This window comes from Castanea sativa, chromosome 10 (assembly GCF_040712315.1).
Source record: "Castanea sativa cultivar Marrone di Chiusa Pesio chromosome 10, ASM4071231v1".
Lineage (NCBI taxonomy): Eukaryota > Viridiplantae > Streptophyta > Magnoliopsida > Fagales > Fagaceae > Castanea > Castanea sativa.
In genome coordinates, this window is record NC_134022.1 from 30,189,156 (window position 1) to 30,213,708 (window position 24,553).

The 24,553-nt window shown below is 35.4% G+C and overlaps 2 protein-coding genes and 1 non-coding gene across 4 annotated transcripts; all 3 read left to right on the top strand.

The window, feature by feature from the left end:
* Positions 1-1,063: 1,063 nt before the first annotated feature.
* LOC142612370 (uncharacterized) lies at positions 1,064-1,778 on the top strand. Its single transcript, XM_075784470.1, has 2 exons — positions 1,064-1,396; positions 1,515-1,778. Exons 1-2 carry the CDS (start codon positions 1,064-1,066, stop codon positions 1,776-1,778), a joined length of 597 nt encoding a protein of 198 aa, XP_075640585.1.
* Positions 1,779-5,933: 4,155 nt separating this feature from the next.
* On the top strand, positions 5,934-16,152 carry LOC142613371 (kinesin-like protein KIN-14J). Of its 2 annotated transcripts, XM_075785696.1 has the most exons (22): positions 5,934-6,218; positions 6,989-7,136; positions 7,237-7,394; positions 7,540-7,638; positions 7,998-8,241; positions 8,671-8,798; positions 8,908-8,991; positions 9,120-9,197; positions 9,327-9,419; positions 9,498-9,527; positions 10,241-10,582; positions 10,662-10,743; positions 10,842-10,937; positions 11,079-11,255; positions 11,383-11,489; positions 11,577-11,755; positions 11,922-12,086; positions 12,178-12,431; positions 12,552-12,715; positions 13,775-14,334; positions 15,038-15,162; positions 15,865-16,152. In XM_075785696.1, exons 2-22 carry the CDS (start codon positions 7,040-7,042, stop codon positions 15,924-15,926), a joined length of 3,324 nt encoding a protein of 1,107 aa, XP_075641811.1. In that variant the 5' UTR covers positions 5,934-6,218; positions 6,989-7,039; the 3' UTR covers positions 15,927-16,152. The 2 variants fall into 2 exon arrangements, with proteins under 2 accessions (XP_075641811.1, XP_075641813.1); XM_075785698.1 differs by lacking the exon at positions 7,540-7,638 and having other exon boundaries at positions 6,072-6,218.
* Positions 16,153-18,991: 2,839 nt separating this feature from the next.
* On the top strand, positions 18,992-19,065 carry TRNAV-CAC (transfer RNA valine (anticodon CAC)). The gene has a single exon. It is a non-coding gene; the product is annotated as a tRNA-Val (tRNA).
* Positions 19,066-24,553: the final 5,488 nt, after the last annotated feature.

Here is a 24,553-nt window from a genome sequence, read left to right on the forward strand (position 1 = left end):
ACATCAAAGATAGAATGTGGGGGAAATTGCAAGGGTGGAAGGAGAAATTATTGTTACAAGCGGGTAAGGAAGTGCTCTTGAAGGCAGTAGTTCAAGCAATTCCAACCTTTGCAATGGGTTGTTTTAAGCTCCCAAGTGGTTTGTGTAGGGATATTGAAATGTTAATTAGAAAAATTTTGGTGGGGGCAACGAGAGGAACGAAGGAAGATCCATTGGAAAAATTGGGAGACACTTTGTAAACCGAAGACAGAAGGAGGTTTAGGGTTTAAAGAATTGACAAAGTTCAATGATGCAATGTTAGCAAAACAGGTTTGGCGACTTAGTCATGATACAAGCTCTTTGTTCTACCGTGTCTTTAAGGCAAAATATTTTCCTAATGGCTCCATCTTTGATGATACCCAAAAATCTGGTTCTTACGCACGGAAAAGCATTCTAAAGGCTAGGAAAGTGATTGCATTGGGAGCAAAATGGAGGGTGGGTGATGGTGAATCTATCAAAGTCTTTAAAGATTGTTGGCTGCCTGGGTCAGGGGGTGGGAAGATCAATTATATTCACTCGAGTGTGGACAGGAATTTGAGGGCTGCTGAGTTGATGACTTCCAACAAAAATAGTTGGAATGGGCAGCTGATTGACTTTATTTTCCTCCCCCATGATGCATAGAAAATCAAGGCTTTACCTCTGTGTGTAGTGCCTCAGATCGATTACTTCTATTGGAGCTTGGAGAAAAGTGGCATTTATTAAGTGAAGTCGGGATACAAGTTGCTGTGTGAGGAGGAAAGAAAGGATGAAGCTTGGGGTTCTAGCAGACAAGGCATGTCGGTGTTATGGTAAAAAATTTGGAGTTTGAAGGTACCTGGAAAAATTAATCATTTTTTGTGGAGAGCTTGTACTGATTGTCTACCAACAAAAACAAACCTGTTGAAGCGAAAAATTGTTGCAGATTCTTTATGCTAGCTGTGTGGAAAATTTTCAGAAAACATGATGCATGCTCTGTGGAATTGTGAAGTGGTGAGAAGTGTATGGAATGTGGAATTTAGTTGGGTGAATGAGGCAATGGCAACACATGGGTCAGTTTATGGATCTTGTGGACCTATGTGTGACAAAACCTGGTATGGGCGAGCTATTTGGGACCACGGCATGGTTCATTTGGAACCATCGGAACAAAGTCAGGTTGAATGATAGGACTTTACCACTGAGCAGAGTGGGAGAAGCTGCAAAAAACTTAATGCAGCAGGTGCAGTCAGTACGTGCAGGTCATAAGGGGGTTAGACGGCCACGAAGGTGCAAATGGACCCCTTCTCAAGCAAGGGACTTCAAGGCCAACTTTGATGGAGCATGGTTTGATGAATATGACGAAGCTGGGATCGGGATTGTGATACGCGACTCCTCTGGACAGGTTCTAGCGGCACTAGCTGAGAAAATAAAAAAAACCACATTTTGTGGACTGTTTAGAGATGATGGCAGCAAGAAGGGCTGCGATTTTTGCTCACAAGATTGGAATACAAAGCTGTCAGTTTGAGGGAGACTCTGAAGTTGTGATAAAGGCCCTTAAAAGTGAGGATATATTCTGCTTTTCCTTTGGCCATATAGTCAGAGATACTTTAGTTTGTGTAAACTCTTTGAGGAGTTTTTCTTTTGCTCACATTGTTCGGCAAGGCAATTTTGTAGCCTATGCCTTAGCTCAGAGAACTCGTTTATCTTTTCCATTGTTAGTTTGGATGGAGGATGTTCCGTCTGACATAGATTCCTTTGTTATTGCTGATTTTTCAGGTTCTTAATAAAACTTTCACAGGCTAAAGCTTGATTCTCAAAAAAGAAAGAAAAAAAGAATCGGTGTTGACGTGTTGGATTGGTGATATATATAGGATTGGACAATCTCTCCCCCACCCCCACCCCCACCCCTAAAAGGTTTACATAATTGTCTAAAATAGTTGTACCATAACAATAATAATAATAATAAATGCTTTTCACTAAAAGATGACAAATCCCGTTCCATCTAGTCTAGGTTAAAAGGTGCTCAACTATGCGTCCATTTTTCTCTTTCCTTTTTTTTTTTTTTTGTTGAGAAAGTGTTTCCCTTAATTAATTGTTAACTGCCAAACTACTACTACAACTACTACTACTAATAATAATAATAATCTCAAACAAAAAATTACCCAAAATAAATCACATTTACATGGAAATCATTCTCACAAGTCACATTTTTTTAATGCATACACGGTATGACTTTCATTCCATCCAAGAGGCAAGCTTAGACTCAAATTAAATTGGACCGACATTGTAATTATTTCACCAAATTTTTGGTAACATACACATGTGAGATTGTGAAAAATACAATTATACAAAAAATAAAATAAAATGTGAAGACTTAAGAAATTATACGCCACCAAATAAATAAGATATTTTAAAAAACTAAAATGCAATTTACAATCTTATACGTTTGGGCAATTTTGATTTTGTCCCATGATATTTAAAAATTCAAATTTGTACCCTTAATGTTAAGTATAGTTTTTGAAACTAGACATTCCGTTCATGCCCAATGCCAAAATGTTTGTTAAATGCTAAATAAGTGTGTAATCTTTGCAGTTGGTCTAATTAAAATATGTCATGACATTTCAAAACACAATCATTAAATAAATATTTTTTCTCAAAAAAAATCATTAAATAAAAAAATTATTAATTTTACCAAAAAATAAACTTTTATTAATCTTTCATCAAAATGAATCTTTACCCCCAAAGAACTAATTTTTACCAAGCAAGGAAATAATTGTAAAATGTTAGGTGCTTGTTACATTTGATTGTGTGAATTTAGCGGTTTGAAAACATGAAATTGAATTATAAAATAAACTAATTACACTTCCTCTCACCTGCCTTCTTAATTGTTGAATCTTCTCCGTTACATCATACATGCATGGCACAACACTAATTGGCTTCTTTATTGTTTTTTTTTTTTTTTTGATAAGTGGCTTCTTTATTGTTGAGTCTTCAATATCCAATACTTACTTTTGATGGCCTCTAATCTTTGATATTAATCTTTCCTTCTTCTTCTTCTTTTTTTTTTTTTTTTTTTTTTTTGAGAAAAATTAATCTTTCCATGTTAATATTGAATCATCCTACCTTATCTCTACTCCCTGTCTCATGGGGACGTCTCAGTCTCACCTTACCCTACAATACAATAATATAAAAAATCGAGTGTAGTTTACTTCTAGTATTTTTTTAACAGGTATGTTTTTTTGTTTCAAATATATAACAACAAATGATAGTAAAATTTAATTTCCACGTCTTATTTAGTTAGTGAGTAATGTGACAGTTTCTCATTAAAAAAAAAAAAAAAGATTCTTTAAAAAAAATAATAGAGGCAAGTCAAACTCAAAAAATCATAATTAAAATTGCAATTTAATTTAATCACATAAAGTGTACGTTTGGTAACACTTATTTTTGTCAACTTATTTTATTATTCAAATTATTTTTACTACTATTCATGGGTTCCACTGCACTTTTTAGTACTATTTATGAGTCTCATTGTACTACTTCAGCTAATTTTTACATTTATTTACAGTACTTTCAATAAAAAGTTTTCAGTTTTAACAAAATAAGCGGATCCCAAACAGACCCAAAATCAAACTAATTTTTATCAAACAACACAATAATATATAAACCAAATTTAACAAAAGAATGCCTCATTTGAGAAATGGGACAAAAACTTGCCCTATCCCTACCCAACTGGGGTGCGTTGGAATGAGGTAAAGCAAATTTGTTATCCTAATTAAAATTACATTGTATTGAGTTGAAGTGGCACTTAAAGGACACCTCAACACAATCTATAGACAAAATTATCCAAATAAAAACCAAGTGTTTGGGGTATGGACTTAAATTTTAAAATTTGGAGAGAGAAGCTCAAAATAATTTCAAACTTTAAATGTAAATTATAATTTAGTCATTTTTCATAAATAACCCGTGGGAGAAGTAGAGATGAGGATTAGTGGATACAATATATATATTATCATCTAGAGGGAAAAATCTCTCATGCACCAAGTGTATGAGATCAGCCTCTCACAGGTAGGTCTCATGTGTTTGGCGCATGAGATACCAGTTGTCTGGCGCATGAGATACCAGCTCTACTCAGAGTCTTAGACCTTAATTTAGTATTTAAAAAAATAAAAAATAAAAAAGTATTTTTATTATTTATTATTGGGTAAATTTCACTAACTACCCCTAAGGTTTGGGGTATTAGCAAGCACGTCCAAAAGTTTTAAAAAGTGACCAATTTGGTCCTTGGTCACTAACACCGTCTGTGCACTGTTTTATTAAACAATTTTTTTTCTTCATCTCACCCTTCATGCCGAGCTCTCCCTTATATTTGTCTTTCTGATCTGGAGCTTTCTCTAGAAACCAAAAACCAATCATGGCCGAGCCTTTACAACACTTTCTTTGATCAGCCTAAGTCTAAGCGTCCTCAACCATCAACTCTCCTCACTGAAAATCACTCTCTTCTCTCTTCGATCTCATCGATCTATACGGAGTAGAGCCTCCATGCTCCTCCACGGTGAACCTCAGCCAACACCACCACAAAGATGGCCTCTCATCTCTCATCTCACTTTTCTCTCTAAAACTCGAGACCAACAAACATATTCTCCCTATCTGATTCTCTTTCCCTCAAAACCCCAAACCCACTCTCTGATCTATAAGCTAGAGGGCCTTAGACAACATGTGGATTTTGGTGTGGATCAGTGTTGAAGTATTTCCCTTCTCTCTCTCTCTCGTGGTGTGGGTAAGTGGTGATTCGTGAGTTTTGGTGTGGATCAACATTGAAAGGTTTGAGTTTTCTCTCTCGTGGTGTTTGTGGTGGTGTTGTGGTGTGGGTTAGGGATGGTTAGGTTTCGATTGGCGGTGGTGGGTTTTGTGTGGGGGTGGTTGGTGGTGGACGGTCACAAAGCCATAGGGAGGAGCAAATTTTTTTTCTTGCTAAGGCTTATGAATTTGGGGGTTTTCTTAAGAGGATGTTTTGATTGTTTGGGTTTTGATTTTAGATTAGGATTTTGAGTTGAGAGGCTGATTTTTTGTCACAGTTATTGATTCTTGATTGCATATTTTGTGGTTTGGGTTTAAATTTGATGTGTTTTCCTCATTCAATGAAAGTGAGTTTTGATTGTTGGTTTCATTCAAGCATTTTTTTGTTGTTTGTTTACTGAGAAAGTTCTTGTTCTTCCTATAGAAATTTTTTAATCAAAGTTAGAGAAACAAAAAAAGAGAGAGTTAGAGAAAGGGATGACAGGTAAGTTAACGGTGTTTGGTTTTTTGGAGAAATCTCCAAATCGGAAAGACAAAAAGAAGGGAGAGCTCAGCATGAAGGGTGAGATGAAGAAAAGAAAAGAAAAAAATTGTTTAATAAAACAGTGCACAGATGGTGTTTGTAATTAAGGACCAAATTTGTCACTTTTTAAAACTTTTGAATATGCTTGAAGTGTGCATTCCACATCTCTCTATGCCCTACTACATGCTGACAACTTCTATCTATTGGTTGGTTCAGTTTCTCACGTGCGAACCAGCGGCTTAAAAATGTCATCAAAACGGCCAGCAGGCGCGTGGGGAAAAACCTCCACGCGCTAACTTCTGGAGTATCGTCGTACTCAGTACACCTTTTTCTCTTTTCTTAATCGTTTTTTAGTTTGTGGCTAATAATTTCAAAAGCCTGCCGTTTAAACGAAGGCACGAAAGGTACAAGGCGGGAACTCCACTCCAAAATTAGTGGAGAGTGTCAAAACCGCAATTTAAATTCAAATCCAAGCCCTATTTTCAAACTATAAAAACAAAAAAAAAAGAAAAAGAAAAGAAGATTCAGAAAAAAAAAAAAAAAAAGTGTAAAGAAAAAGTCATTTCAATTCCACACTTCCCATTTCCCAACGTTTATTTCTTTCTTCACTGAAAAGAAAGAAACGAAAAGAAAAAAAAAAAAACAGAAAATCCAACAAACTCTCTCTCTCCTCTCTCATCGCTCCGGTCTCCGAAATCTCGGGCAAGAGTTTCGGCATTTAACGATCAGAAATTTCGGCCTTTCGTTTTCTGTAACGGATCGGTCCGAAACGAACCGCCGTTACTCAGAGCTCCGATCTCTCTCTCTCTCTCTCTCTCTCTCTCTCTCTCTGACAGAGCTCTGTGATTTGCCGAAAGAGATCTCAACCACATTTTCCCACACAATCGTACTATGAACTCTCCAGGTTCGTATTTTCAATCCACATTCCGTCATTACGTCTCGCATTTCTTCAAATCTTCGGGCTTCGTACAGATCCGATAGCCAATTTGTTGGTTGTTGTTGTTGTTATTATTTTTCTGAAATGTAGGTTAGTGGATTTGAATGATCTGTGAGAATTGTCATTGTCAAAAAAACAAAAAAAAAGCTGGTTTTTTTTTTTTTTTGTATGTTTTAAAATTATGGTCTGTTTGGTGGCTGAGAAAATGGAGATCAAGAAGAAGGAAGCTCAATTTCGTTGTTGTTTACTTGATTTTTTATTTTATTGAACACAGAGAATGCGTAATTAAACTCATTTTAAGCAAAAGGATTCTAGGGCTAGAGTTTGCGTGGATTTCTTTTTTAGAAAGTGTTGGAGAAGAAAATAATTATTGTAAGGCACAAGCTTTTAGTTCTTTTTTTTTTGTTAATAATTGTAATTAATGAAAAATTATGGAAAATTACATATTTAATTTAGAATTACTTTGCTCTATGACCAAGTTGCTATCTTTTCCAATTTGAACATTTAGATTGCTTATTTCCGTGATTACGACTGGCCTTTAATCGAAGAATCTGATGCATTTTGCCGACTGTATTTATGAGAATTCGTGGCGAAGTTTAATATCATCTGGGGGTGAAAAATTCTCACCAATAAATTGCTTGCTTATGAAGTTTCTGTCTTTGCTTATGAAGTTTAATGTTGATTTTTTTTTTTTTTAAATTCTTCTAATTTATTTGCGCGGAATACTATCTTTGTAGCATTGCGTCCATAGTTGATCAAGGAAACAAGGCATTTGAGAAGGTCTCATCATGAGCTCCCAGTATGAAAATGGGGGATTTGGCTATTCAAATGGGGCTCATGGTGAATATGTCGAACAACTGGAAAGTTTCAGGGTTATGGCCGAAGGTAACCAAGTTATATACTCCCTTTCTCTCCATATTTATTTGCACATAACTTAGTCGCATTTTATATTCCTCTTTGTCCTTATTTTACATTTGTTATATAGGTAACCAGCAGTCTTCTCTGGTGGAGTGGATAAATGGTATGCTTCCTCATTTAAGTTTACCATTGGAAGCTTCTGAGGAGGATCTGAGAGCATGCTTGATTGATGGCACTGTTTTATGCAGTGTGTTGAACGAGCTTAGTCCTGGTTTGATAGAAATGGTAGGATTACCTTCTGTGTTGTTTGTTTATAACCTGTTTGGATATTTTATCATATTGAGGTTTCTGACTCTTTTTTTTGGGTTCTGTTTCTAAGTCTTACTGCTCCATTTTAATTTTTTTTTCTTTAAAAATGCTTCCTACTTAGAGAGGCAATTTGGAGCCCGTTCTCCTAAATGTCCAAAAGTTCTTGGCAGCTATCAATGAAATAGGATTGCCTGGATTTGAACTATCAGATCTAGAGCAGGTACGTTTTTTAGTATTGCAATATAGAATCCTTATTTCATTGCACTAGTCAGTCATTTAATTTGGTTTCACTGAAATTGACAACAATGACTTGGCCTTGGGTCTGTTACATTAGGCCTTGACCTTAGGTCACTATATGTATTGACCCATCAGCCCTAAAGAAATACTAAAAATGTATTGGTCTATGAAAGCAGCTCTTAGAGCCTTAGTTCAATTCTTTTTTGCTGAATTGTTTTAACTTGAATTGACTTGCAGCTCTATGTGGTTTTGCTAAAATTAAAACTCTGGGTCTTTTTTTTATTGCTTCCAACTTTTAAATTTTCTCATACTCATTTTAGTCGATGGTATGAGATTTTGCAGGGATCTATGGTGCCAGTTCTTCAGTGCCTTAATAATCTTAGAGTGCATTTTAATTCTAATGCTGGGGGAGAGAACGTGCAAAATCATTTGAGAAGAAGATGGGATCTATCAGAGGTAGGCTCTTTAGAGGGAATTGGTTCCCAAGGGGATGTAATACATGGACAACACTTGGTTAAAAATGGAGGGGATTGGCAAAGAGATTCTGTTGATGCCAAATTTCAACATTCTTTTCCTGGTACTTCAGGTATGCTTATTGCTATCTTGATTGACAGGGTATGTGTGGATGATGCCTAGATTGTGGTGAATGTATGTGTAAATTCATATAGACAATGTGTTGAGATCATGAATGCAGTAAGTATGTGATGTAGCACAAGTTGTTTGGGGGAATTGGCCTTAGGGCAGTGGTGGGCAGCCTTACCTAATGAGTGACTAGATGTTCATTGCAATGGACTTCAAGAAGCGTGGATTACAATAGGGGTATGAATTGGGGGCAGTGGAGCGTTAGCATTGCAATTCATTATCTTGGACACAAGAAGCAACCACTGAAAGGGGGGGGGGGGGGGGGACACATATCTCATTCTGCCTGCCAAAAAAAATGTTGTTTGTAGTGTTCTTATTGTTGATTTTGCTTATTGCTTATTTTATCATGCTTTTTCCCCCCTTTTGCTTGTAGAGTTGTCAGATGCTTTACTACAGCATCTTGGCTCTAAGTTTCATGAGGTGTTGCAATTAAAGCAAGGATGTTTTGCTGATTCTTCTGATGCCAAAATTTTGGAGATGATCAAGTCAAACAGTTTGGATGTAAGTTGCTCCCCCCCCCCCCCCCTCCTCTTATCATTATTATTTTTTGCTTCTGTTGTTCAATTGTAAGTATGCTGTTCTTATGTTTTATTGCCATTCTATTGTGCAGAATACATCAACTCAATCACTTTTCAACATAGTGAATAAGATTCTAGATGATAGCATGCAAAGAAAGAATGGGGATGTACCTAATGTATGGCAGTAAGAGGATGCAAGGATGCTATATAACTAAAGCATGCATGAACTTATTTTTCTATGATTATTTTTCTTTATTTTTTTCCATTTTGTATCTCTCACTGGTGTTTTTCCTCCATTTTCCAGTGTGTGGCATGGCTGTTGAGAAAAGTTGTGCAAGTGATTGAGCAGCGAATTTCAACCCAAGCAGAAAACTTAAAAATTGTAAAATACTTTATGGATTTATTTTTTGCTTAGTAAGAATATATATATATATATATATATATATATATATATATATATTTTTTATATTGCTCATGAGTAAAAAGTGTTTGTATTGTTTTATGCTTGCAGCAAAACAAACTTTTTAAGGCTCGTGAGGAGAAATATCAATCAAAAATTAGAGTACTTGAAACCCTTTCGATAGGAGCCGCTGAAGAATTTGAGGTGGTTTTAGTTTGAGGTGTATGCACTTTATTTCATTTCACCCAATTGATTTTTAACTGTTGTTTTTGTTTCCTATAGGTTGTAATGGACCAATTTCAACAGATAAAGGTGCATTTCTGTTCTTAGTCCTCTCCTTATATTCAAAGATGATGAAACATATTTCTTTTGTTGATCCTTGAGTTTGATGGCCGTGTTATATTATGAGCATTCCAAAGTATTTCATATGACATCCTCACCTCTTTTGTATCTAATGTTTTTTTGATAGGTAACCTATTTTGTATCTAATGTTCTCTAATACATATTAGATATCTTTAAATTTTTAGTAATTCATAACTTATTTCCACTTAGGAACTTTTTTTTAGCTGTGCCACTTATTTTGAAGAGTTCTTGATCTACAAGTACTTATAATTAGCTGTACAAGTTGATAATAATGTATGACAAAATTGTATTGTTTTAAGTGAAAAAAAATCTCAAGTTTATTATTTCCACTCTTTTGAAGGAAGTAATCATATTAAGATTAATTATTATGAAGCAAATATGTCAAATTTTTGTCATTTCGACATCGTTTGCAATTCTATGTTGTATGTGTATCCACCATGTAAGTTTATATTACATATTTAATGAAGTGTTGGTGATAAGTAGGTCTTGGTTGAAATTTGCTCAGTCTGTTTTGCCTTATTAGTGGTAATGAAGATTGTATGTGAATTTATACGTCTTAGATCTTATTATTAGTATTTAATTTGTACAAAAAGGAAGAACCACTACAACAAGAAGATACCATTGGTTATTTTGTTAGTGACTTTACATTTTGGATTTTGCAGATTGAGAAGGCCAAAACAGAAAATAAAAAGAAACTTGAAGAGCATGATATGATAGAATTAAGGAAACAGAAGGATCATTGTGATATCGAGATTATGAAACTAAAACAAGAACTAGAAGTGGCCAAAAGGACTCATGAAGATCATTGCGTGCAATTAGAAACAACTGCTAAGGAAGCTAAAGTTGAGTTGGAGAATCAGTTAAAAGAATATGAGTGCCTTTTATCAGATTCTAGGAAGAAGGTGGAAGAACTTGAGAAGTTTTCTGAATCTAAATTGCGAAGATTGAAAAAGAAAGAGCGAACCTACAAGAGCTTTATAGATAATCATTTTGGAGCTTTGCAGGTTTACCTTAGTACACATGGATTTAATTTCATTTCTTGTATTTAGCGATCCTGAAACACAACTTTATGATTTTGTTTAGGAATCGAGGGCAACTTTAGAGTCCATAAAACATGAAGTCTTGAAGACAAAAAGAGGTTATGCAGAGGAATTCAGATACTTGGGTAGGATTGATGATTCACAGTTTGTTTATTTACTACTTTGACATTTGTTTATTTACTACTTGGGCATTTTCTCATGACGTCCTTTTTTTCTTGAATAGGATCTAAACTTGAAGGACTAGCAGATGCAGCTCAAAATTACCATGCAGTTCTAGCAGAAAACCGTAGGCTATATAACGAGGTTCAGGATCTAAAAGGTACATCACTTAGTATGGTTTTGCCCCCTTTTTTTTAGTATAATTCTTTATTGAAGAATAAAAACACTTTATGTTCACGATGGAAATGGTTATGCTATCGTATGAGTGTTTGAGCTCGTTCTTTCTCTCTCTGTTATGTAGGAAATATTAGAGTATATTGTCGAATAAGACCATTCCTTCCTGGACAAAGTAAGAAGCATACCACCATTGAATATATTGGTGAAAATGGTGAATTAGTCATTATGAATCCATCTAAAGGAAAAGACAGCCGTAGGATGTTCAAGTTTAACAAGGTTTTTCATCCAACTTCTACACAAGGTATTAATTTCTAAATGAATGATGTTTACCTTTTTCATCACTTTTTGCTCTAACTGCTACATTCCTTTGTTAGTGAGTGAATATTGATTTTCTAATTATTATTTGTTTATATACTATATGTTGATAGAGGAGGTCTTTATGGATACTCAACCGTTGATTCGATCAGTCCTTGACGGATACAATGTTTGCATATTTGCTTATGGACAAACTGGCTCAGGAAAGACTTATACAATGGTATCCAAATCTTTGATATTGTATTATTTTTAACTTTTTTTTTATGGTCAAAAGTTGTTCCTTACGCCTTTATCTTGTTTCTTTTAGAGTGGGCCTAGTGTATCATCAAAGGAGGATTGGGGTGTCAACTATCGGGCCTTAAATGATCTTTTCCAGATCTCCCAAAGCAGGAAAAGCTCCATTGCATATGAAGTTGGAGTTCAAATGGTTGAGATTTATAATGAACAAGTCCGTGATCTACTCTCAAGTGATGGTCCTCAAAAAAGATATCCTTTAATTTTTTTTCTTTTATGGTTTTCCTTTTTCTTTTTTTGGGATTTCATTCTTAATTATAAGTTTCTCTATTTGATTAGTAAATTTGAGTGCTCTTAGTTGCTTCTATTCACCTTATTATGTTATTGAAAAGGTTTTTGTTTCCTTTGACTTGCACACACTTGGGATTTGGAGCACTACCCAACCGAATGGGTTAGCTGTCCCTGATGCTAGCATGCACTCTGTTCAATCTACTTCAGATGTCTTAGAGTTTATGCATATCGGGTTAATGAATAGAGCAGTAGGTGCCACTGCCTTGAATGAAAGAAGTAGCAGATCCCATAGGTTGTAATCTTGATGCTAAGTCATTTTCTCACCTACTTTTCATGGTTGTTATTTTCTTTTAACATGATTGTAATTCAATCATATGGTGCAGTGTTCTCACTGTTCATGTTCGAGGAACGGACTTGGAGACTAATGCTGTCCTGCGTGGTAGTCTACATTTGGTAGATCTTGCTGGTAGTGAAAGAGTAGATCGGTCTGAAGCTACTGGGGATCGGCTTAGGGAGGCACAACATATAAACAAGTCACTATCAGCTCTTGGAGATGTAATATTTGCTCTAGCGCAAAAGAGTTCACATGTACCATATAGAAACAGCAAATTAACTCAAGTACTTCAAAGTTCGTTAGGTATTTGCCTTATATTTTGTCTTTGACTATGGTAATAACGTATGAGTTGATATTATAATTATGAGTTTCTTTTTTATTCGAGTCTTGTATCATATTTCTTTTGTCCTCTCCAAATTGTAGGTGGTCAAGCAAAAACCCTTATGTTTGTACAGCTTAATCCAGATACGGATTCTTATTCCGAAACCATAAGTACCCTGAAGTTTGCAGAGAGAGTTTCTGGTGTTGAGTTAGGTGCTGCTCGGAGCAACAAAGAGGGAAGAGACGTTAGAGAATTGATGGAACAGGTCTGATCTTTCATTGTTTTAACAAGTTTATTGTCTTTTTTCCCTCATAATAGTTCTTGTTTGGAGATATCCTGATATGCCATTGTGCTCTAAACAATAAGCTAGGTGTTTCATGAGGATATCGATATTTTTGTTATGCTATAGAAATGGATATATTCATTTTTACAATCCTTAACAATCCTATGAAAAGCAGTCAGTTGCAATCATGAATAATTTTAATAACTCCACTTGATATTGAGGGTAAGTTTGTAAAATAGGCTGAAGAAAATTGTACTAGTAGCTCATAAAGATTCTTTCCATTGAGCTCTAGGTCGATAGCATTTCCTCTTCCCATAATAATGGGATGGAGGGTGAAGTTGCAGGTTTTAGGCCCATCGGGTGTGTACTTACTATTAAAACAAAATCTGCTAGTACTGAAATTCTTCATCATGATGGTCAAGTTTGCACTGCGCTTGTAAGAGATGGGTCTTGGTCGTCATACCCACACATTTTACATGCATATTGCACTTCTATTTTTTGATTAATTATGGAAAAATCAGTCAAAAATGCTCCCCAAAAAAAAAAAAAAAAAAAAAAGATTGAGCCCAAGAGGATTCTAAAGCACTATTGGGCCAAGAGTGGTAGATAATTTATGGGTTGGTGATCCTATTTGCAAAGGAGTGCCCTTCTGTAAATTATTTTTCAATCTGTGCTCATAATTGTTTGTCAGCAGAACATGTCCATGAAGTGGGCATAAGAGTGACACTGATTGGTACCCCATTTTAGCATGGCCATGGGCCACCACTGGTAATAACTCAGTGATTGCTCACGTTGAACTTTTGCTCTATGGCTAGGAAGCACCCATGAATTTTTTTCCCGAAGTTTGGCTCTCATAATTGTGCACATCCCAATTATATTTGCAAAATCATTTGCATGCTTTGAAGAAATTTTGTTTCTTTATTAGCTTGATGGGACCTGATTCAAGATTTCTTGACTTCTTTATCTCTATACAGTCCATTTTGCCCTCCCATATTATGGCCTACCATATTCGTTCAGTCTGATTTCCTTTTCATCTTGCAGGTGGCATCCCTTAAGGACATAGTTGCAAAGAAAGATGAGGAGATTGACCGCTTGCAGCTTTCCAAGGCTAATGTCAATGGGGTGAAGCATGGTATGATCTCATTAAGGTATGGGTCTCTCTCTCCAAGAAGAGCTTCCATAGGGGATATTCAACATAGCCAAAGACTGTCTGAAGGAAAAGGATCAAGGCGGATTGAGAAAGCAGCTTCTGATATAGACAATGGCTCCGAGTACAGTGATAAGCATTCTGAAGCTGGTTCTCAGCAGTCATTGGACGAGTTTAGACATCAGAAGGAATTGTCCACTCAGTCGAGGCTATTTGGAGGGGATGTTGATCAGCAATTTTCTGAAGACATTGAGCTCTTGGGCTTTGGGAATGCAGATTCTGATGAAAGATTAAGTGATATTTCTGATGGTGGTCTTTCAATGGGTACAGAAACTGATGGCTCAATATCCAGTGTTGTGGAGTACACTCTTTTCCCTGAAGTTGCAAAGTCTGCTGAAAGCACACCTCCAGAGAGCATCCCAGCTGAGAAGACTCCAGTTCAGAAAACGGAGAAGTAAGTCCTTTTTCCTTTTTATAATGGTTGGTTTATTGTTCTTAATGCTAGAGAACTGGCTGTAGTCTACCTGATTACTAACTTTCTTGTGCTGCTACTAGGCATCTAACAAAGAAATTAGCATATGTTTCTCCTATTTGAAATTTTTACACGTGAATTTTGACTCTAGTAATACTTTGTGATGCCAATGAAGCAACAAATGTTTTGTAAATCTTAAATTGTGCACCACTACCCTACTGCAACCTGGATTTTGGAAAAAGTTTCCCTGACCATTGCAATCTGACATGTTCTCTGCAGTGAAACTTATTTAAGTGTTGGGATCTGCATTGGAGCTTCTTTAAATTTTAACTGAAGGGCCCCATATCTTGGCCTGACTGTCAGTGATACCATATCTCTAGTTTTAATTACAGAAGTTACTAGCAGTTATAAATAAAAAATAAAATCCAGAAGCTTTTTGCTGCATTTATTATTGTGAAAGAAAGCTCTTATAGCTGGTTGGTCAGTGACATTTTGTTTGGGGCTCCAAAAAAGGGGCCTTCGTGTGTGTGGCCAGTTTGGGTCGGTGGGGAGGGGGAGTAAGGGTGCATGCTTGTTTATGGGCATGTGATTTGGTTTATGTATATTTGCTTGAACGCAGTCCAATTTCACCTGACTTTGTTAGTTATGAATCACACCTGATTTCCTTATATTTGTTTGAATGCAGGTCGCCTTTGCTTGAACCCAGGCCAACTTTACCATCTAAACTCCCAAAGCCACCCCAAAAGCTAGGGCAGGCAAAATCATCTCGGCTTTCTTTGACCACCAAAAGCACCTTAAAGGTTTCATCAAGTATGTATTTTTTTGAGGATGTGTATTTTTTTTTTCTCTTATTACTAGGCTCTACAAAATTATTGTAGTTGAAGTGAGAATGTTAAGATGGATAAGTGAACACGGAAAGCTAGGATTTAAAAGTAGGAAATCCACTTAAAGATAGGGATAGTCTTATTGATGAAAGGATGAGGGAGGGTTTCTTAAGATGGTTCGGTTATATCTAAAGAAGAGCAACTAGTGCAATAGTAAAACAAAGTGAGTTGGTCCAAGTTGAGAGAACGAAAAAAAATAAATAACAATGGTAAAGGAAGACCAAAATCACATAAGTAGAAATAAAAAAATAAAAAAGACAGGTCAATTAAGTTAATAATAAAAAATATGATTTTAGATGAAGTAGAATGTAATCTATTGAGGATTCATTACTGACTCCAAAATTTTGGGACAACTAAGGTTTTGTTTGTTGTTGTATTACTAGACGGTAGCTTTTTAATTTTACTGTTGTAATTGGTATCTGACCCATGCTCCTCTCTCTTTGGGAAAATATATTATACATCCGGCGTATAAGATATTTGTGAGACTAACATGTGGTGGGGCCCATATGTCCGTCTCCCAAATATATCTTATTATATGCCTGGCTCATACAAGAATTTCTCCCTCTCTGGACTTCTCTTCCCACTTGTGCCCTACTCATTTTGCCAACTTCCATCTTATGCATGTCAGGTGCTAGGAAATCTTTTGCTGGCAGCTCCTCTGTATCAAAGACCCCCAAACGGTGGCAGTAGATTTGAAGGCAATTTGGATGGCCGAATTTTTATGCCCACACGCTAGCTTGTATTCTTATTAGGGTTACAATGTAGTTTGTATTCTAACTTTACCGTGCTTACCTGTAGATTATGTTCTGCTTCCATTTGTAGTGCATTGGAAGAGGCAATTGGAAACTTACACTTTGTAAAGTATGTAGTTCAGGATCAATGCATCATAGTGCAACTTCTGTTCGTTGGGCTTCGATACTCTGTCCAGCACATTTTAATTTAGTTGTTTCAGTTTTTTCATTTGCCCTATGCTTTAGGTCATCGAGAAAAAAAAGGGGGGGGGGGGGGGTTGGTTCAGGTTCTTGCCAGTGAAAGAAAAAAAAAAAAAAGTCCATTAAAATTACCTTTGAATATAGCATATATTCATCTTGGTTATTAGCAAAGATATAGCGTGTTTCTTTTAGAAGTCTTCAAAACACTGAAGGCCTTTGAATTTTGACTTCAAACACGATTTTGCCTTATATGGCATTATGTAAAGCATGCCATTTTTCTTTTTAAACTCATTGTGAAAAGTGAAAAAAAGAACTTAGCGGAGTATAGTTGGAACTAAAATATGATTTTAATTTCAGAAACTACTGTATATTTGTATGAAACCATAGTGAAATTATGAGGAAAAACCGGTATGGTAATCATGTTATCATGGATATTTCATTCCTTGAAAATATGTCCGGATCAAAAGTTTTTAGTAAATTTGATTGTAAGTCAATCCCAATTAACATCATTAAACAATAACAGGAGGCTGAAAGTAGTAGTTCTTAAAAAACATATTACATATGTATGTTTGCTCTTTCCTTTATTAGGAGAGAATATAATTTCGTCATTTTCTAATTAGAAATTATAGATTTTAGAACATTTATTTCTTCTTTATCCTTAGATAATTTGTTCCTAGTATTATGAGAATTTTAGTCGGGCGGTTTTATGCTCAGTCCGATGAGGTTAGTGTAGTAAACAACGAAGTGCCAAAACATGTAAATAGATAAGGATCTATGGTATATACTAAATAGTCAAAAAGTTATACACAGTTGTGATAGAGACATTTAAGTCCATGTTCTTTTTTTTTTTTTTCTTTATATCCTTGTATGTAGCAAGTAAAGAAGATAAGTTGTCTTTAGAAATAATTGTACTTGACGACACCTAAGCATGTTCCAGGTAATGATCTAATTCCTTTTATATTGTCTTTCTTAATCCATACTCTCCATTCTTTCTATATATAGAGTAACATTCCTTTGTAATAAAAACCAAGTAATAATAGAATCTTTTCTTTAATTCTTTTTAATGTGTTTGTAACTGAGTGGTTGATCATTTTTAATGATCACATACGAGAATACGATTTATCAGCGATTTAAATCTACCTTTTTTAACTTTTCTCTCTAACATTAAAGGGTAATTGCACATCACCAAATCCAAATCTAGATACAACTGCTATATTATTTTTAACAATTATATGTTATGTGTTGTCACATAATGTGAATGATTCATTTGAAAAAATCCATATAAATGAAAGGAAAATGCCAAACATAAGTTTTTTTTTTCAAAAAAAAAAAAAAAAAAACGTATGCATGATATATGGATTTTAATAGCCAGGGTCACAATTGATTTGTAATTAAAAGGATATCAATGATAAGATCATGTGAAAGTGATGTCAAATATATCATTATTTGCTATCTAAGTAGATTGTGAAATTTTGTTTGCTCATAACTCTACTCTTATATGATCATCACCAAGGACAATCAGAGGTTTATCTTTTAAGTGATAGGCCTTATTCTTTTTTATTATTAATATTATAATATATTTGTGCAATATTATAAGATAAAGAGATATAATATATTCTATTGGGCAAAATTTAGATACAGTACCTCAGGTGCAGTACCTTATGTTTCCTTTCTAAAACTTTGACACGTGTCTTATTAACATTTTCATTAAACGGTGTTAGAGACTAACCATCCCCAGTTAGAAGATTCATCTAAAGCACAATCCAATTTGCACAGGACCCAGCATAAACCCATTGAATTATTGAAACCTAAACATAGACGGTAGACCCATTAAATTATTGAAAGAAAATTTAGCATAGAAAAGATAGATCAAAGAGAGAGATTACAGGATCTAAGAGGATTAGAGAGAGAATGAAGTGGAGATAGATCAAGATGAGAGAATGAAAGAGCAGCTGATCTGCCATGGTTAGCTCCCTCAAGCTTCTCTATTAGCACAGACCCAAAATAGAACAAATCCGTGAATAATAATGAGGAGGAAAAAAAAAATGAAAATAGTAAGATTAAACTAAGACCCATAATGCATTATTGAAAAAAGTTGAAAACTTTGATGGGTAGAGGGTACAAACTGAAGCTTTCGCAGTGGATTTCTTCAAAGGGTATGGGACAAGGAAGGTTAAAGAAATCAACTCTCTTCCTTTGTGGGCTTTGGATCCTCCTTATGCATGTGGGCTTTGGATCTTCCTTTCTCTGAATCTAGTGCTGCCATTGCTCAGTTGTGGTGATTTGGTTTGTAGAGAGAAGAGCTTGAAAAGCCGTCCATGGTGGGCTGAAAAGACCTTTGGCATTCTGCGTTTCTTTGATTTCAGGGGAATAGAGTTTTTTTATTTTATTTTGTGATTAACGCCGTTTAGCCTTTCGTTATTAAATTGCAACGTGTCAAAGTTTTAGAAAGGAAACCTAAGGTACTGCACCTAAGTTACTGTATCTAAGTTTTGTCCTATTCTATTTTAGGAGGTCTTTTTCCCATTTAAGGCCTTAGGCTATTGCCTAAATGGGCCTAATGGTTGAGTCACTCTTGACATAATTGCAAGTACACCCCAAATGAAACCTACCGCTGCAACAGCCATTAGTGAGACTGCGAAAATGATGAGAATTTCCGTGGTGGAATATGAACTGATTAACAATACTTAAGGCTCCAAGCAATCAAGATATGGTCAATTGCTAAAAAAACTCCAGGCTCAGTTTGAAGTTTTAAGTGGTGCAGGCAAGACTCAAATTTTAATTTATGAAGATGTATAAAGTCTTGCAGATTTGGGTCAACACGTCTGGGTGGTGTAGTTGGTTATCACGCTAGTCTCACACACTAGAGGTCCCCGGTTCGAACCCGGGCTCAGACATTGTTTTTGTCTCTTTTTTGGTCAAAATTGGAAAGGTAAACAACTTCATTGTTTAACTGGACCAATTCGATCGCTTCTTCGAGATCTTTGTTTGCAGCGCAATCCGGTACTGCTATTCTTTCAGTCAAGATGTACTCTAATTTGGTTGTTATTTCACATTAATCACTAGCATAGCCTCATGCAGGGAAATGAGGTTTTTTTTTTTTTGGGTCTACGTGTCATAACATACATACATACATATATATATATATATATATATATATATATATATATATATATATTAATTTGGATAAGTTTGTTTTGAAAACATAGATAAGTAAGAGAGTATCTTATTTTGTAAATATTTTAAGTGGAGTTGGAGGTATATTTTTAGGCGTAAATACACTTTTAGTCCCTACAATTTAGGATCATTTCTATTTTGGCCTTAAAATTTTTATTTTACTACTTTAGTCCCTAAAACTAAAAACGCGTTCCATTTTAGTCCTTACCACCACTCACTTAACGGAAATATCTTACGTAGCAAACGGAGTACACTGTTGGCACAGTAAATGCTAATGTGGTGAATAAAATAATAATAATAAAATTTTATTTTTTATTTCATAAATGCCAAGTCAGAATAAAATAATAATTAAAAAAAAGACATTTTCATGTTTTTTCTAAATTCTTTTAAAATAAAATAAGATAATTAAATTAAAAACATTTATTCATTTCATTATTTTTTCTGAAGAACATGTTCATGTTCTTTGTGTTCATACCCAGAATATGAATCATATTCTTAGATCAATAAGAGTTAAACAAAGTTAAATTTTATTAAGCATTTTCTTGGCAATCAAACGCAACAAATTTTCATTTTTTACAAACCCAGAAAAATTCACACAATCAAAATAAAAACTTCAACCCAAAACTTCCTTATCAAAAACCGGTTCCCCCAACCCTTCTAAAACATTCTCAAAGCTTCCTCTCTCTTCCAAGAAATGGAGATCTCTCTCTTCCAAAACATGTTCATGGCCGAAAGCTTCGAGTTCTACCTCCTTGCTCATCGCCACCGCCACCGCCATCACCACAACTGGTTGTGGTGCTTTTTTTTCTTTCTCTGACTGACCCATTCTCTTTATCTCTTGATTTTGCTTAAACCCAAACCCAAACCCAAACGCCTTAAGCTCCTCGCTCAGATCAGTGCTTTACTCTCTCTCGGTGGGTCTCTCTGTCTCAGACTGGTGTCTTTCCCTCCCCGATTCCCCTTTCTGCATGCCCCTCCTTGTTTCCTCCCCTCTCCACAACCTTCCATAGCTTTGATATGGATTTAAAGAGAGGTTGAGATTGGTGTCTACCAAGTTGTGAAACAAAAATCGGTGGTGGTGGTCAATGTTTGTGAAGCAGTGGTCAGTTGGGTCCAGTAGTGGGTCGAAGGGTGAGTTTGTTGTTGGAGTGGGTCGTGGGATGGGTTTGTTGATTGTTGATTGTTAATTGTTGATTGTTGATTGCTATGTTTGAGATGTTTTGGTGTTTCATTATTTTTTCTAAAGAACATGTTCATGCTCTTTGTGTTCATCCCCAGAACATGAATCATATTCTTAGATCAATAAGAGTTAAACAAAATTACATTTTATTAAGCATTTTCTTGGCAATCAAATGCAACAAATTTTCATTTATTACAAACCCAGAAAAATTCACACAATCAAAATAAAAACTTCAACCCAAAACTTCCTTATCAAAAACTGGTTCCCCCAACCCTTCTAAAACATTCTCAATGCTTCCTCTCTCTCTTCCAAAACATGGAGATCTCTCTATTCCAAAACATGTTCATGGCTGAAAGATTTGAGCTCTACCTCCTTGCCCATTGCCACCGCCACCACCACAACTGGTTGTGGTGCTTTTTTTTCTTTCTCTAACTGACCCATTCTCTTTATCTTTTGATTTTGCTCAAACCTAAACCCAAACCCAAACACCTTAAGCTCCTCGCTCAGATCGGTGCTTTGCTCTCTCTTGATGGGTCTCTTTGTCTCATACTGGTGTCTCTCCCTCCCCGATTCCCCTTTTTGCATGCCCCTCCTTGTTTCCTCCCCTCTCCACAACCTTCCATAGCTTTGATATGGGTTTAGAGAGAGGCTGAGATCGGTGTCTACCAAGTTGTGAAACAAAAATCAGTGGTGGTGGTCGATGGCTGTGAAGCAGTGGTCAGTTGGGTCCGGTGGTGGGTCGAAGGGTGAGTTTGTTGTTGGAGTGGGTCATGGGGTGGGTTTGTTGATTGTTGATTGCTATGTTTGAGATGTTTTGGTGTTCTTGTTGGAGATCAGTTTGTATTTGTGTTTGGTTGACAAGAAAGGGTAAGAAAATCCTAGAGAAGCTGAGTTTGTATTCTTATTTTTAATTTGGGTTTGTGTTCTTTAGTATTCTTGTTGAAGATAATACCAGATCTAAATTCAAGTACTTTTTTAATTTTAATTTTGCTTTGTGTTGATATGGTTGAGCTGAGTTTGTGTTGGTATATGTGGATTGATTTTGTTTTGGATAATGTGGTTTATGTATATATGTGGATTGATTTTGTTTGTACAATATTCATTTATGATTTTTCTAGGTTTGATTTTCTTGTGTTCTTATGTTTGATTTTCTGGGTTTGTATGATTTTTTTTAGATTTGTGCTCTTCTGTCTTTTTGATGAAGAGGTCCAGGGATGGCAATGGGGCGGGGCGGGGCCGAATGATGGAATCTTCGCCCCCGCCCCGTATAGATTTTTCTTGCCCCATCCCCGCCCCGCCCCGCATGACGGGGAAAATTTCTTGCCCCATCCCCGCCCCTTAAGGCCCCGCGAAGCCCCGCCCTATACCGTAAAACTTTATTTCTTGTTAATTTTCCCTATAACTATTACCATTTTTTCAAAAAAAATGACATGTTTCAATATTAAAAATATACTTGAAATTATAAATAAATTTATCCTATCAAATCAAACTAATTATTAGCAAAAACTAAATAATATTATCTAAATGTTTAACAAGACAATGTCACAACAAAAATCTCATAGTATGACACAAAAATCTCATATTATATTAATGATGAATAGTAAGTTGAGAAAGACATTTGAATCATGAATGAAAAGACAAAAAAAGAGAGTTAAAATCGGTACCTTATTTCCAACTTTGCTTGAGAGAAAAGAGAGGTAGAACCACGTTAGGTAGAATAAAATAAGTTGATATTTTTGTTTAAATAGTAGGATTTTAGAGTATGAAAAAATTATAACTTAATCCTTGTTAACGCGGGGCGGGGCGGGGCGGGTCTAAAAAGTGTAAACCCATCCTCGCCCCGCCCCATGATGCGGGTCTAAAATCTTGCCCCATCCCCACCCCATCACCTTTACGGGGCGGGGAAAACCCGCACGGGGCGAAGCGGGGAGGGGCGGGTCAAGCGGGGCGGGGAAAAATTGCCATCCCTAGAAGAGGATGACAGATCTAAATTCATGTTTTTTTTTTTTTTTTTTACTTCAGTTTTTTTTTTAAAATTTTGTTAAAATTGATAAATTAATTTTTAAAATTCTAAGCTGACTTGGCATTTATTAAATAACAAATAATTTATTATTATTATTATTATTTTATTCACCACAACAGCATTTTCCGTGCCAACAGTGCAATCTAATTGCCACGTAAGATATTTCCGTTAAGTGAGTGACGGTAAAGACCAAAATGAAACGGGTTTTTAGTTTTAGGGACTAAAAGTGATAAAATAGAAATGTGGGGACTAAAATAGAAATGGTTCTAAAATGTAAGAACTAAAAGTGTATTTATGCCATATTTTTACCAAGTTGTCCTCAAAATTTTTCCTTATTAAACGTAAGGTTTAAGGGTATTTATAAACTACATAAAAGTTAAGCCTAAAATAGGTAATCTTCTTATAAATAGTATAGACTAACACATATTTAAATTTGAAAGACAAGAATTTTATTAGTTATCTTTGGGTATGCTTAACCTAATGTCTCAATCATTTAAGAAGCCTTTTTTTAGCATACCAAAAATTATAGGCATGCTTTGCTTTCAATTAATCAATTGGGAGTATATATAAGCATATTACTCTATATGTGAGTCCTCAACCCCGGATCCAGGTGAGTCCTCTACTGTTCAAAACCGACGAAATTTCTGGAAAGGCCTGTGGGCTCTAAATGTACCAAACAAAGTTAAGTCCTTTGCATGACGGGCGTGTGAGAATATCCTACTCATGAAGGCTAATCTCTGCCACAGACGAATAATCGATGATCATACTTGTGAAGCTTGTGGCATGGCAGCTGAGACTAGGGGACATCTGTTCTGGGAGTGTAAAATAGCTGAAAAAGTTTGGAAACTCTCTGGCATCCAGTTTGATTCACGAGGAGCTAGACTTCCGGAGTTTGTGGATTTACTATGCGTGTGTTTGGATAACCTGCGTTTGCGTTTTGCTGAGAAATTTCAGCGTTTTTTTTTTCCTTCTGCTGCACGCTTTTCACAGGGGACAAGGCTACTGTTCATACTACTGTGCATGAACAGTAGCCGATTTTGTTGACTTCCAACACATTTGTGGGTCCCGTGTACTGTTCACGGGACCCACAAACTTCACTTTTCAGATTTTTTAAAATTAAAAATGGGACCCACGGCACTATTCACACATTTAAAAATTATTTTGGTACAGTGTTTTCAGTTTTCAGTTTTCAGCAATAAGCTGTATCCATTAAAAATTATATTGCATGCAAATTAAATCGTCCTTCATTTCACATGAGGCACGATCAAGCCTTTGAACAAATGACTTAATTCATTATCTTATCTTTCTTAGCAGGGGCGGAACCGGGATTTGAATCTGGAGGGCCAAAGCTTAAAACTTTTTTTTTAAAATTTTTTTTATGAAAATAAAAACTAACACCTATTTCATATTCAACAAAATACTACATATAAAATAAGTGTTTTTTAAAAATTTGATATTGTAGTGGACTTACTCATGATCTACAAATTAAAAAAAAAAAAGTTTCATTATTTTCATATTTCATAGTTCTATACACCAACTAAAAAAAAGGGACTTCTCAACCTAAAAAAAAAAAAAATCTAAAACCAAAAAAATCACAAACCGACAAGTTTATATATATTATTAATATTAGCCACATTACACCAAGTGACAAAAACAAAATTTATAAGTTCATATATATATATATATATATATATTATTAATATTAGCCACATTACAAAAAGTGACAAAGACAAAATTTTTGACAAAACCAAAACAATCAGGCCAAAGACTTGGCCAATTGGTCTCACAAAATAGTCCCTTATGACTTACTATTTGCTAATACTAGTCTTCACAATTAACAATACTCACAGATGACAAAACAATGACTACCAAAGACCACTCTTACAAATTCATCCTACTGTCCTGGTCCGACTTTATTTCTTTATAGATAAAACCAAAACAAAACGAAAAAGTTACAAACACTGATATGAAACCGGTCCACACAAACACAATTACAAAAAGCCAC